This window comes from Oncorhynchus keta, chromosome 6 (genome assembly GCF_023373465.1).
Source record: "Oncorhynchus keta strain PuntledgeMale-10-30-2019 chromosome 6, Oket_V2, whole genome shotgun sequence".
Classification (NCBI taxonomy): domain Eukaryota; kingdom Metazoa; phylum Chordata; class Actinopteri; order Salmoniformes; family Salmonidae; genus Oncorhynchus; species Oncorhynchus keta.
In genome coordinates, this window is record NC_068426.1 from 7,343,649 (window position 1) to 7,356,333 (window position 12,685).

Here is a 12,685-nt window from a genome sequence, read left to right on the forward strand (position 1 = left end):
TGTGACTGTGTCTGTGTGTGTGTCTGTGTGTGTGTGTGTGACTGTGTGTGTGTGTGTGTGTGTGTGTGTGTGTGTGTGTGTGTGTGTGTGTGTGTGTGTGTGTGTGTGTGTGTGTGTGTGACTGTGTCTGTGTCTGTGTGTGTGTGACTGTGTCTGTGTGTGTGTGTGTGTGACTGTGTCTGTGTGTGTGTGTGACTGTGTCTGTGTGACTGTGTGTGTGTGACTGTGTCTGTGTGACTGTGTGTGTGTACACGTGTGTGTGTGTGTGTGTGTGTGTGTGTGTGTGTGTGTGTGTGACTGTGTGTGTGTGTGCCCATCTCCCTCACCGCTGACGGCAGCGTGTTGTTTAAGGTACTCTCTCCTGATTGTAATGTTCTTCACCAGACACTGCCTGGCGTGGGCCCGCCTCTCCTTCACAGGGTCCTTGGCACACAGGGCAAACACCGCCAGGTACTCCAGGGGCAGACGCAGGCGGCACAAACCCTTATGGAGCTTCTGGGCAAAGCCCTGGCGCACCTGGTAACACTCATCCTGGAGAGAGAGATGAGGAGAGAGATGAGGAGAGAGAGGGAGGGAGGAGAGAGGGGGAGAGGAGAGGGGGGAGAGACGAAGAGAGAGAGGGAGGGAGGAGAGAGAGGCAGATAGGTAGGTAGGTAGGTAGGTAGGTAGGTAGGTAGGTAGGTAGGTAGGTAGGTAGAGGGGGAGGGAGGGAGAGAGATGAATAGGTGTTTTGAATGAGAACAGGACATGTGTGCGTGTGTTTAGTGTGGAAAGTGTTTTAGTGTGTGTGCTCTTACATTGATGACCAGGGCACAGAGTTGGTACTGCTCCAGGGTGATGATCTCATGGTAGCAGGGCTCCTGTGCCAGCTTCAGTAGGGCACACGCTGCTGCCAACCTCAGCCTGGACATATCTGGTTTACTGTGGAGGGGGGAGGGAGGGGGAGGAGGTGTGGAGAGAGAAGAATGTGTCAGGTGTATGTCAAAGTCCTAGCAAATGCTGGTGTGTGTGTGTGTGTGTGTGTGTGTGTGTGTGTGGGTGTGTGTGTGTGTGTGTGTGGTGTGTGTGTGAGCTGTGTGTGGTGTGTGAGCTGTGTGTGTGTGTGTGTGTGTGTGTGTGTGTGTGTGTGTGTGTGTGTGTGTGTGTGTGTGTGTGTGTGTGTGTGTGTGTGTGTGTGTGTGTGTGTACGTGTGCGTGAGTGATGTGGTGAGTGAGTACCCCATCTTGCCCTGCTCTGTCAGGTCTCCATCACTGTGAAGTATAGCAGTCAGCATCCTCAGAGTGGAGTTACCAGACTTAGACAGGGTGTTCTTTACGCCCAGCAACCACCTCACCATCAACTTGATACCCTGGATCTAGAGACACAGAGAGAGAGAGAGAGCCAGAGAGAGAGAGAGAGAGAGCCAGAGAGAGAGAGAGAGAGAGAGAGAGAGAGAGAGACAGAGAGAGAGAGAGAGAGAGAGAGAGAGAGAGAGAGACAGAGAGAGAGAGAGACAGAGAGAGAGAGAGCCAGAGAGAGACACACAGAGAGAGAGGCGAGAGAGAGGCCAGAGAGCCAGAGAGAGACAGAGAGAGACAGAGAGAGAGACAGAGACAGAGAGAGAGAGAGAGACAGAGAGAGACAGAGACAGAGACAGAGACAGAGAGACACAGAGAGAGAGAGCGAGAGACAGAGAGCCAGAGAGCCAGAGTATGTAGAGACTTCAGAGAGCCAGAGAACACCACACAGCCAGACAGAGACAGAGACAGACAGCCAGACTAGAGAGACAGAGACAGAGACAGAGCCAGACTAGAGAGAGACCACCAGAGACAGAGAGAGAAACAGCCAACGTTTTAGTATGTATTACTTCAGTGCAGCCCCCCAACACCACACAGCCAACTACCGCACCACACAGCCAACTACCGCACCACCACACAGCCAACTACCGCACCACCACACCACACCAAACAGCCAACTACCACACCACCACACCACACAGCCAACTACCACACCCAACTACCGCACCACACAGACAACTACCACACCCAACTACCGCACCACACCACACTGCCAACTACCACACCCAACTACCGCACCACACAGCCAACTACCGCACCACCACACTGCCAACTACCACACCCAACTACCGCACCACCACACCACACAGCCAACTACCGCACCACACAGCCAACTACCGCACCACCACACCACACAGCCAACTACCACACCACACACCCAACTACCGCACCACACTGCCAACTACCGCACCACCACACCACACAGCCAACTACCGCACCACAAAGCCAACTACCACACCACCACACCACACAGCCAACTACCACAACACACAGCCAACTACAACAACACACAGCCAACTACCGCACCACACAGCCAACTACCACAACACACAGCCAACTACCACACCACACAGCCAACTACCGCACCACACAGCCAACTACCACACCACACAGCCAACTACCGCACCACACAGCCAACTACCGCACCACACAGCCAACTACCGCACCACCACACCACACAGCCAACTACCACACCACACAGCCAACTACCGCACCACCACACAGCCAACTACCGCACCACCACACAGCCAACTACCGCACCACCACACCCCACAGCCAACTACCACACATAACTACCGCACCACACAGCCAACTACCGCACCACCAGACCACACAGCCAACTACCACACAGCCAACTACCACAACACACAGCCAACTACCACAACACACAGCCAACTACCGCACCACACAGCCAACTACCGCAACACACAGCCAACTACCACAACACTGCACCGCCCGGTCCATCGCATCTACTACCGTTGTGGAGATCAAAGCATGTGCCGGCAAGACTGTGTTCTCGCTTAGTTGACTAAACGATGTAGCTAACTAACATTACCTTCGTCGTTATGATGCCTTCGCTAAGGAGCTAACTAACATTACCTTCGTCGTTGTGATGCCTTCGCTAAGGAGCTAACTAACATTACCTTCGTCGTTATGATGCCTTCGCTAAGGAGCTAACTAACATTACCTTCGTCGTTATGATGCCTTCGCTAAGGAGCTAACTAACGTTACCTCCGTCGTTATGATGCCTTCGCTAAGGAGCTAACTAACATTACCTTCGTCGTTATGATGCCTTCGCTAAGGAGCTAACTAACATTACCTTTGTCGTTATGATGCCTTCGCTAAGGAGCTAACTAACGTTACCTCCGTCGTTATGATGCCTTCGCTAAGGAGCTAACTAACATTACCTTCGTCGTTATGATGCCTTCGCTAAGGAGCTAACTAAAGTTACCTTCGTCGTTATGATGCCTTCGCTAAGGAGCTAACTAACATTACCTCCGTCGTTATGATGCCTTCGCTAAGGAGCTAACTAACGTTATGATGCAGAGGTTGGGAAAGGAGGTGGAAGAGGTAGAGGAGAGAGGAGAGGTTGAGGAAGGAGGTGGAGGAGGTAGAGGAGAGAGGAGAGGTTGAGGAAGGAGGTGGAGGAGGTAGAGGAGAGGTGGTAGGTTGAGGGAGGAGGTGGAGGAAGAAGGGAAACCAACCTTGGCCAGGGTTTCAGAAGACACCTCGTCATCAGGAACCCACAGCTTGGTGGTCTTCTTACCTGGGATCTACACGACAACCACAATAAACAGAAGATGTTTACAACCAGGAACACTGCGATAGCTTCTCCTCTCCAGTGAAAAGACGTCAAGTGTTCTGCGTGTCTATCGGCGCCCACCCTGTCGCTCATGAGCAGGTCCTTGACTATGAAGTTGGCCACCAGTGATTTGAGCGGAGCGGCAAACTGTTCTGGGGCCAGCAGAGCCAGGTGACCCAGAGTGGTGAGAGGAGTTATCAGCTGATCCAGGTCCTCGAGGTCCAGGCCTTTATGCAGCGGCTGGGAAGAGAGAGACAAGACATTTCACTATTTACTTTTGTCATCTGTTGACACGTGTAGAATTTCAAGAGGGCAGGTTTCCCCAGACACAGATTAAACCTCGGCCCAAAAATAACTTTCAATGGAGAATCACTACTCAGAAAGCTTTTTACGTCGCTCTTCCGGTTGGAATATAATATTTCATAATATAACATTTGTATATTTTATTAAATGATTGATTGATTGATTGATTGATAGGAAAGAGGGCTGAAGAAGCGAAGATATTAGGAGAAAAATGACTAGATCGTAAAAGGCAGACTGGTCCTCACCTCAAAGATCTGAGCGAAGTGTGTGTCTCTGTGTGTGAACATGGCATGTATACAGTGGATGGCATATTTGGCCTGGCGAGGTGGTCCTCTCTTAGCTTTGGTCTGCAGTACTGGCAGCAGAACACTAGGGGGAGAAGAGGATTAGCATTAGACAGAGGAATTATAGGGAAATAAGAGACTCTTTCCCCCCCCCCCTCGGGGAGATGAGGTTTATGAATTGCCTGACTGGGCTGTGGGACAGTACACCTGTTACAGTTGTAGAGTTCAAATGGATCTGATGACACGCCCCTCCGTATATCAACCAATCAGCATCCAGGATCCAAACAACCAGTTCTATATTACTCCTTCATACACTAGAAGGCTGTTCTACACACTACAGCAGCTTGTTCAATGGGATGCAATGGCCAAGAGAGCGGCAAGACTTCCTACCCCACGTTGTTGGAGACATTAGCAGACTCCTTACGTTCTAATCTACAGAAAGACTGTGATTATTTAACGTGGGACGACTATCCCAGTGGCTTCAGCCTAATAATAACATCAAGGTAACACAATCAGAGAGCTTTATGGGTAAACATTTGTGTTCATCAAAGAACTGAAAAATGGGGGGGAAAGTTGTGAACTCACGACTTGATGCGAGGAAGGTATGTAGGTGTGTGTGTGTAGATGTATGTGTGTGTGTGTGTGTGTGTGTGTGTGTGTGTGTGTGTGTGTGTGTGTGTGTGTGTGCGTGTAGATGTATGTAGGTGTGTGTATGTAGGTGCGTGTGCGTGAATATGTCTGTGTGCACATCTATGCAACACAAACATTTGACATTAAACTCACGACTTGATGTGAGGGAAGCTCTCCTCCATCTTGCTCCCTGTGTTTTTAAATATCTGCAGCGCCGCCTCGGCCACCTTCTCGTCATCCATCTTGAGACAGCCCAACAGGGATTCAAACGTCTCCGCAGAGTGGAACGACACCGGGTGGGTGAACGACAGGACCTGGAGGGAGAGAAGGGTGAATGACAACAGAGACAGAAAGCAAAGGAAGCCAGAGAGGAGAAAAGGAGAGGGGGGGATGACAACAGAGACAGAAAGCACAGGAAGCCAGAGAGGAGAAAAGGAGAGAGAGGGGGTGACAACAGAGACAGAAAGCACAGGAAGCCAGAGAGGAGAAAAGGAGAGGGGGGTGACAACAGAGACAGAAAGCACAGGAAGCCAGAGAGGAGAAAAGGAGAGGGGGGATGACAACAGAGACAGAAAGCACAGGAAGCCAGAGAGGAGAAAAGGAGAGAGAGGGGGGTGACAACAGAGACAGAAAGCACAGGAAGCCAGAGAGGAGAAAAGGAGAGGGGGGGTGACAACAGAGACAGAAAGCACAGGAAGCCAGAGAGGAGAAAAGGAGAGAGGAGGGGGGATGACAACAGAGACAGAAAGCCAGAGAGGAGAAAAGGAGAGAGGGGGGTGACAACAGAGACAGAAAGCACAGGAAGCCAGAGAGGAGAGAAGGAGAGAGGAGGGGGGATGACAACAGAGACAGAAAGCCAGAGAGGAGAAAAGGAGAGAGGGGGTGACAACAGAGACAGAAAGCACAGGAAGCCAGAGAGGAGAAAAGGAGAGAGGGGGGGATGACAACAGAGACAGAAAGCACAGGAAGCCAGAGAGGAGAAAAGGAGAGGGAGGGGGGATGACAACAGAGACAGAAAGCACAGGAAGCCAGAGGAGAAAAGGAGAGAGGGGGGGGTGACAACAGAGACAGAAAGCACAGGAAGCCAGAGAGGAGAAAAGGAGAGAGGGGGGATGACAACAGAGACAGAAAGCCAGAGAGGAGAAAAGGAGAGAGGGGGGGGGGGGATGACAACAGAGACAGAAAGCACAGGAAGCCAGAGAGGAGAAAAGGAGAGGGGGGGGAATGACAACAGAGACAGAAAGCACAGGAAGCCAGAGAGGAGAAAAGGAGAGAGGGGGGGTGACAACAGAGACAGAAAGCACAGGAAGCCAGAGAGGAGAAAAAAAAAGCACAGGAAGCCAGAGAGGAGAAAAGGAGAGGGGGGGACAGAGACAGAAAGCACAGGAAGCCAGAGAGGAGAAAAGGAGAGAGGGGGGGAGGATGACAACAGAGACAGAAAGCACAGGAAGCCAGAGAGGAGAAAAGGAGAGAGGGGGGGTGACAACAGAGACAGAAAGCACAGGAAGCCAGAGAGGAGAAAAGGAGAGAGGGGGTGACAACAGAGACAGAAAGCACAGGAAGCCAGAGAGGAGAAAAGGAGAGAGGGGGGTGACAACAGAGACAGAAAGCACAGGAAGCCAGAGAGGAGAAAAGGAGAGAAGGGGGTGACAACAGAGACAGAAAGCACAGGAAGCCAGAGAGGAGAAAAGGAGAGGGGGGGGATGACAACAGAGACAGAAAGCACAGGAAGCCAGAGAGGAGAAAAGGGGAGGGGGGATGACAACAGAGACAGAAAGCACAGGAAGCCAGAGAGGAGAAAAGGAGAGAGGGGGGGATGACAACAGAGACAGAAAGCACAGGAAGCCAGAGAGGAGAAAAGGAGAGGGGGGGATGACAACAGAGACAGAAAGCACAGGAAGCCAGAGAGGGGAAAAGGAGGGGGGGGGGGTGACAACAGAGACAGAAAGCACAGGAAGCCAGAGAGGAAAAAAGGAGAGGGGGGATGACAACAGAGACAGAAAGCACAGGAAGCCAGAGAGGGGAAAAAGAGAGAGAGATACCTTGAGTAGTTCCAGTCCTGCCCTGATGGCCTGTTCGGTAGGAACTCCCTCTTCATCATCCTCAGCTGTTCCATCTATCGACTTGTTCACCTGCTTTACCAGAGCACTGAGAGGGGGGGAGAGAGGGAGAGGGATGGAGGGAGAGGGATGGAGAGAGGGAGGGGGATGGAGAGAGGGGGAGGGAAGTAGAGAGGAAAGGAGAGAGGGAGTGAAGTAGAGAGGGAGAGAGAGAGAGAGGGAGGGAGAGGGATGGAGAGAGGGAGGGAAGTTGAGGGGGAGAGGGATGGAGAGAGGGATGGAGAGGGAGGGATGGAGAGAGGGATGGAGAGAGAGGGAGGGAGGGAGATGGAGAGAAGTAGAGAGGGAGAGGGAGGGAGAGGGATGGAGAGAGGGGGAGGGAAGTAGAGTGGGAGAGGGAGGTCGCGAGGGAGGGAAGTAGAGAGGGAGGTAGAGAGGGATGGAGAGAGAGCGAGGGAGAGAGAGGGATGGAGAGAGAGGGAGGGAAGTAGAGGGAGGGAGGGAGGGAGGGAGGGGGAGAGAAGTAGAGAGGGAGGGAGAGAAGTAGAGAGGGAGGGAGAGGGATGGAGAGAAGTAGAGGGAGAGGGATGGAGGGAGAGAAGTAGAGGGAGAGGGAGGGAGGGAGAGAGAGGAGAGGGATGGAGAGAGGGGGAGGGAAGTAGAGAGGGAGAGGGAGGTCGCGAGGGAGGGAAGTAGAGAGGGAGAGGGGGGAGAGAGAGGGAGGAAGAGGGATGAATAGAGAGGGAAGGAAGTAGAGAGGGAGAGAGAGGGCATTAGAGAGAAAAACACAACGTAAGCAAATCATAGATCAATCACCTTGTGTGTGTGTGTCAGTGTGTTGGGGTGTGTTTAAGTGTGTCAGTGTGTTGGGGTGTGTGTGTGTGTCAGTGTGTTGGGGGGTGTGTGTGTGTCAGTGTGTTGGGGTGTGTGTGTGTGTGTCAGTGTGTTGGGGTGTGTGTGTGAGTGTGTTGGGGGGTGTGTGTGTGTGAGTGTGTTGGGGTGTGTGTGTGTCAGTGTGTTGGGGTGTGTGTGTGTGTCAGTGTGTTGGGGTGTGTGTGTGTGAGTGTGTTAGTGTGTGTGTCAGTGTGTTGGGGTGTGTATTACCTGATAGAGTGTGTGTCAGTGTGTTGGTGTGTGTGTGTGTGTGTGTGTGTGTGTCAGTGTGTTGGGGTGTGTGTGTGTCAGTGTGTTGGGGTGTGTGTGTGTGTCAGTGTGTTGTGGGGTGTGTGTGTGTGTGTCAGTGTGTTGGGGTGTGTGTGTGTGTGTCAGTGTGTTGGGGTGTGTGTGTGTCAGTGTGTTGGGGGTGTGTGTGTCAGTGTGTTGGGGGTGTGTGTGTGTCAGTGTGTTGGGGTGTGTTTAAGTGTGTCAGTGTGTTGGGGTGTGTTTAAGTGTGTCAGTGTGTTGGGGTGTGTTTAAGTGTGTGTCAGTGTGTTGGGGTGTGTGTCAGTGTCAATGTGTTGGTGTGTGTCAATGTGTTGGGGTGTGTCAGTGTGTTGGGGTGTGTGTGTGTGTGTCAATGTGTTGGTGTGTGTGTCAGTGTGTTGGGGTGTGTGTGTTAGTGTGTTAGGGTGTGTGTGTGTTAGTGTGTGTCAGGGTGTGTGTGTGTTAGTGTGTCAGGGTATGTGTGTGTGTGTCAGTGTGTTGGGGTGTGTGTGTTAGTGTGTTGGGGTGTGTGTGTGTTAGTGTGTGTCAGGGTGTGTGTGTTAGTGTGTCAGGGTATGTGTGTGTGTGTGTGTGTCAGTGTGTTGGGGTGTGTGTGTGTGTGTTAGGGTATGTGTGTGTCAATGTGTTGGTGTGTGTGTCAGTGTGTGTGTGTTGGGGTGTGTGTGTTAGTGTGTTGGGGTGTGTGTATGTGTGTGTGTGTTAGTGTGTTGGGGTGTGTGTGTTAGTGTGTTGGGGTGTGTATGTGTGTGTGTGTTAGTGTGTTGGGGTGTGTGTGTGTGTGTGTGTATGTCAGTGTGTGTGTGTTAGTGTGTGTCGAGGTGTGTGTGTCAGTGTGTTGGGGTGTGTGTCAGGGTATGTGTGTGTCAGTGTGTTGGGGTGTGTATTACCTGATAGACTCTGAGTGTGTCAATGTGTACAGGAGCAATTCTTTCCAGCAGGAACTTGACCATCTCTAAGAAGGGATTACTGGGCTGTTTGGGACTGCCTAACTTCTTAGTGATGTCTCTCTGGACACACACACACACACACACACACACACACACACACATCATTGAGTAGCCTGATTATGGCGCCCACCCGCGGTGTTCAGAACGACATTTAGTTCATGGCAATTCATCTTCAACAGAACATGCAAGTCGAGGATGCAACGATGTGAGATCCCTTCTTACTAAAGTCCGATGCATTTTCCCTCAGGCATCAAGATGAGTAGCAGCAGCACACCACCCATCACCGCTGGCTTGCTTCTGAAGCTAAGCAGGGTTGGTCCTGGTCCGTTCCTGGATGGGAGACCAGATGCTGCAGGAAGTGGTGTTGTAGGGCCAGTAGGAGGCACTCTTTCCTCTGGTCTAAATAAATATCCCAATGCCCCAGGGCAGTGATTGGGGACACGGCCCTGTGTTGGGTGCCGTCTTTCAGATGGGACGTTAAACGGGTGTCCTGACTCTCTGAGGTCATTAAAGATCCCATGGCACTTATCGTAAGAGTAGGGGTGTTAACCCCGGTGTCCTGGCTAAATTCCCAACCTGGCCCTCAAACCATCACGGTCACCTAATAATCCCCAGTTTACATTTGGCTCATTCATCCCCCTCCTCTCCCCTGTAACTATTCCCCAGGTCGTTGCTGCAAATGAGAACGTGTTCTCAGCCAACTTTACCTGGTAAAATAACTGATAAATAAAAGTAACGGACAGCAAAATCACTAGCCTATCTACTATCCCTCATAAAAATAGAAAAGTTTCCCTATTCTATTGGTCGACTCTGGGACAGTTGTGGGACGATAGATCCCAAATTCACGCAACATTTTTTAAAAAATGCAACAGATCAGAATGTTTAGTTTAGAAATGTTGATAATCTATGATTTCTTCACATTATAAACTACGCAGAGCAGAAGGCCATACTTTACACATCCAGATACCTGTGTGTCATGTTCAGAATTATTATAATTATTATAATTTTTATAAACTACGCAGAGCAGAAGGCTACGCACAAATGTTCGTTCCATAATGCAAATAACAGAAAAACACTTGTCCAAAGTGAGCGGTTTTATGTCCATTAGAAATGTAGAAAGAGGGGAGATGTATCAACTAGCATGGGATGCTAATATAACTAGGATTATCCACAACTAGCATGGGATGCTAATATAACTATGATTATCAACAACTAGCATAGGATGCTAATATGACTATGATTATCAACAACTAGCATGGGATGCTAATATAACTAGGATTATCCACAACTAGCATGGGATGCTAATATAACTATGATTATCAACAACTAGCATAGGATGCTAATATGACTATGATTATCAACAACTAGCATGGGATGCTAATATAACTATGATTATCAACAACTAGCATGGGACGCTAATATGACTATGATTATCAACAACTAGCATGGGACGCTAATATGACTAGGAGTGTTCTTTTGGTTACAAGACAATGAAAGAACATTTCTGATTTTGCTACTTTGAAGCAAGGTAAAAACATGCCTCATAATGTTGTAAAAATGTTCAGGTTTCCAACATTTCAGTATATGTTTTCAAAATGTGTACTGCCTCCAGCTCATTGCAAAGTGGTGTGTGACGCGGCGATGAAGCCTGCCTTCTGTTGCCGATACATTTGCTGTCTGAGAGGCTGTAGCAACAGCTCTCGCTGTCTGACAGATTTTACACTCCAAGGGTTCTGTATCTGTATGCTGCGAGTGTGTGGTAAATAAGATACATAACGAATATACACAATTTCAATCCACTATATTATGCAAATTATCCCATAGACCAATAGGCATGGCTGGTCAAATGTCTTTCCATGGACTGGTGTTAATGAATAGGTTAAAAAGCATTTTGGGATTGTTTTCCTTCTTCTACCGGACAATTTACTTTATCGGCTTTTCAACAAACCAAAAGTATTCCGGCCACAAGCCGGCTAATACCGGCTGACCGAAAACCGTGGCACACACACAGTATAATCACAGGCTGTTTAGGGCTGCCTGGCTTCCTAGTGAAGTCTCTCTGTAAGAGGATAAGTAACGGGGGCCCTGGGTGGAGCAGCAGTCGGGGCGACACTACAGCCTGGGGTTTGATCCAGTCACGTTTCAGAGGACGGCCAGGCGGGTCACGTTCCAGAGGAGGACCAGGCGGGTCACGTTTCAGACGAGGGCCAGGCGGGTCACGTTCCAGAGGACGGCCAGGCGGGTCACGTTCCAGAGGACGGCCAGGCGGGTCACGTTCCAGAGGACGGCCAGGCGGGTCACGTTCCAGAGGACGGCCAGGCGGGTCAAGTTTCAGAGGACGGCCAGGCGGGTCACGTTCCAGAGGACAGCCAGGCGGGTCACGTTCCAGCGGACGGCCAGGCGGGTCACGTTCCAGCGGACTCATGACTCCACCTTTGCCTCTCCCGAGCCCATTGAGAAGTTACAGAGATGAGCCAAGGGACCTAATTATATGCTTGTGGCCACACCACCCTGAACACGCCTGTTAGGGCCTGGTTAGAACTGGGACAGGAGACCGCCTGGGAATACCAGGTGCCGTAAGCAACAACAACGAAAAAAGCAACAAAAAAAGGAAGGAAGGATAAGTAATAAAAACAGATATGCAATCGCACACACACGCTCTCTCTACTCACCACACAGACTTGGGCCTGTTTGCAGGAGCAGGCCGGTGAGACCAGGGTCTCTAGTTGGTTTCTGATCCGCTCATCATCATCCAGGACCTGGGCTAGCTTCTTCACAAAGTCCTGGGCCTTGCCTGGGTCTGGAAGGTTCCCTGGAGACACACACACATGGGGGGATTTGGTTAGAGTTGAGAGTGTGTGTGTGGTGGGTGTGCACTTAGAAAATAAAGGTTCTTCGGCTGTCCCCATTTAAAAAAAACTCTTGGTCAACCGAATGTGATCTGTTCGTTCGGCCAATTGATTGGTCAAAATATTTAAACGTGCATTTTTCCATATATAGTCACCCTATGTGTTTTAATGAAATCAACTATATGCATTGAGCTTGTCTGATGCTTTAAAGCACCACTGTTTGCTGAAGTAAGACAAATGCCTCAAGAGGGAACCAGAGATCTAGATAACCAGAAGAAAAATAACTATCCTCTTCACCTCTCCTGCTGGCCTTTGCAGATTCTGCCATTACTCTCCTGAAGATGCCGGTAGTAGGCTACACGAGGAGTCAGCAAGCTTCCTCATGTTGAATGCAAATTTATCTTACTATTTCTACCGCTCTACCAGTCGCGGTTTTCACATGCAAATTTTCATGACAGTTTCGTTTTAATTTACAACAACAACAACGCCGTCATATCTCAAAATCATTGTCATATGGTTAATCAAAATTCTACCTAAATGAATATCCTATAAATCACATTGGCTACACACGGCCTGTATGCAAACAACTTTAAACACTGCACCAACTATTAACTTGGGTGAAGCTTGCACTGGCGAACTTGCAACATTGTATAAAATATTCTGGGCCCTCAGAGTTTCCCATGCCAGTGAGCTTGGGCTAGACACAGCTGTAGGCTATTTTCACAAGGGATAAGAAGCAGTGCTTGACTTGGGCAGGAGCTCACCAGAGCGGAGTACCGGCACCTCAAATGTTCTACTGCTTGAGCTC

General features: G+C 50.1%; 1 protein-coding gene across 2 annotated transcripts in view; it reads right to left on the reverse strand.

Moving 5' to 3' along the window:
- pds5b (PDS5 cohesin associated factor B) overlaps nucleotides 1–12,685 on the reverse strand; it is a 102,763-nt gene that overhangs the window by 34,202 nt on the left and 55,876 nt on the right. The window contains exons 16-25 of one of the 2 annotated variants that reach the window (XM_052520427.1): nucleotides 11,701–11,840; nucleotides 8,979–9,088; nucleotides 6,900–7,011; nucleotides 5,011–5,171; nucleotides 4,189–4,312; nucleotides 3,722–3,880; nucleotides 3,543–3,611; nucleotides 1,219–1,355; nucleotides 798–921; nucleotides 327–531 (exon numbers count right to left, since the gene is read on the reverse strand). In XM_052520427.1, the coding sequence (XP_052376387.1) occupies nucleotides 327–531; nucleotides 798–921; nucleotides 1,219–1,355; nucleotides 3,543–3,611; nucleotides 3,722–3,880; nucleotides 4,189–4,312; nucleotides 5,011–5,171; nucleotides 6,900–7,011; nucleotides 8,979–9,088; nucleotides 11,701–11,840 (1,341 nt within the window). Of the gene's footprint in view, nucleotides 1–326; nucleotides 532–797; nucleotides 922–1,218; nucleotides 1,356–3,542; nucleotides 3,612–3,721; nucleotides 3,881–4,188; nucleotides 4,313–5,010; nucleotides 5,172–6,899; nucleotides 7,012–8,929; nucleotides 9,089–11,700; nucleotides 11,841–12,685 lie in introns of those variants that run through there. The other variant, XM_052520426.1, reaches the window with a different exon arrangement.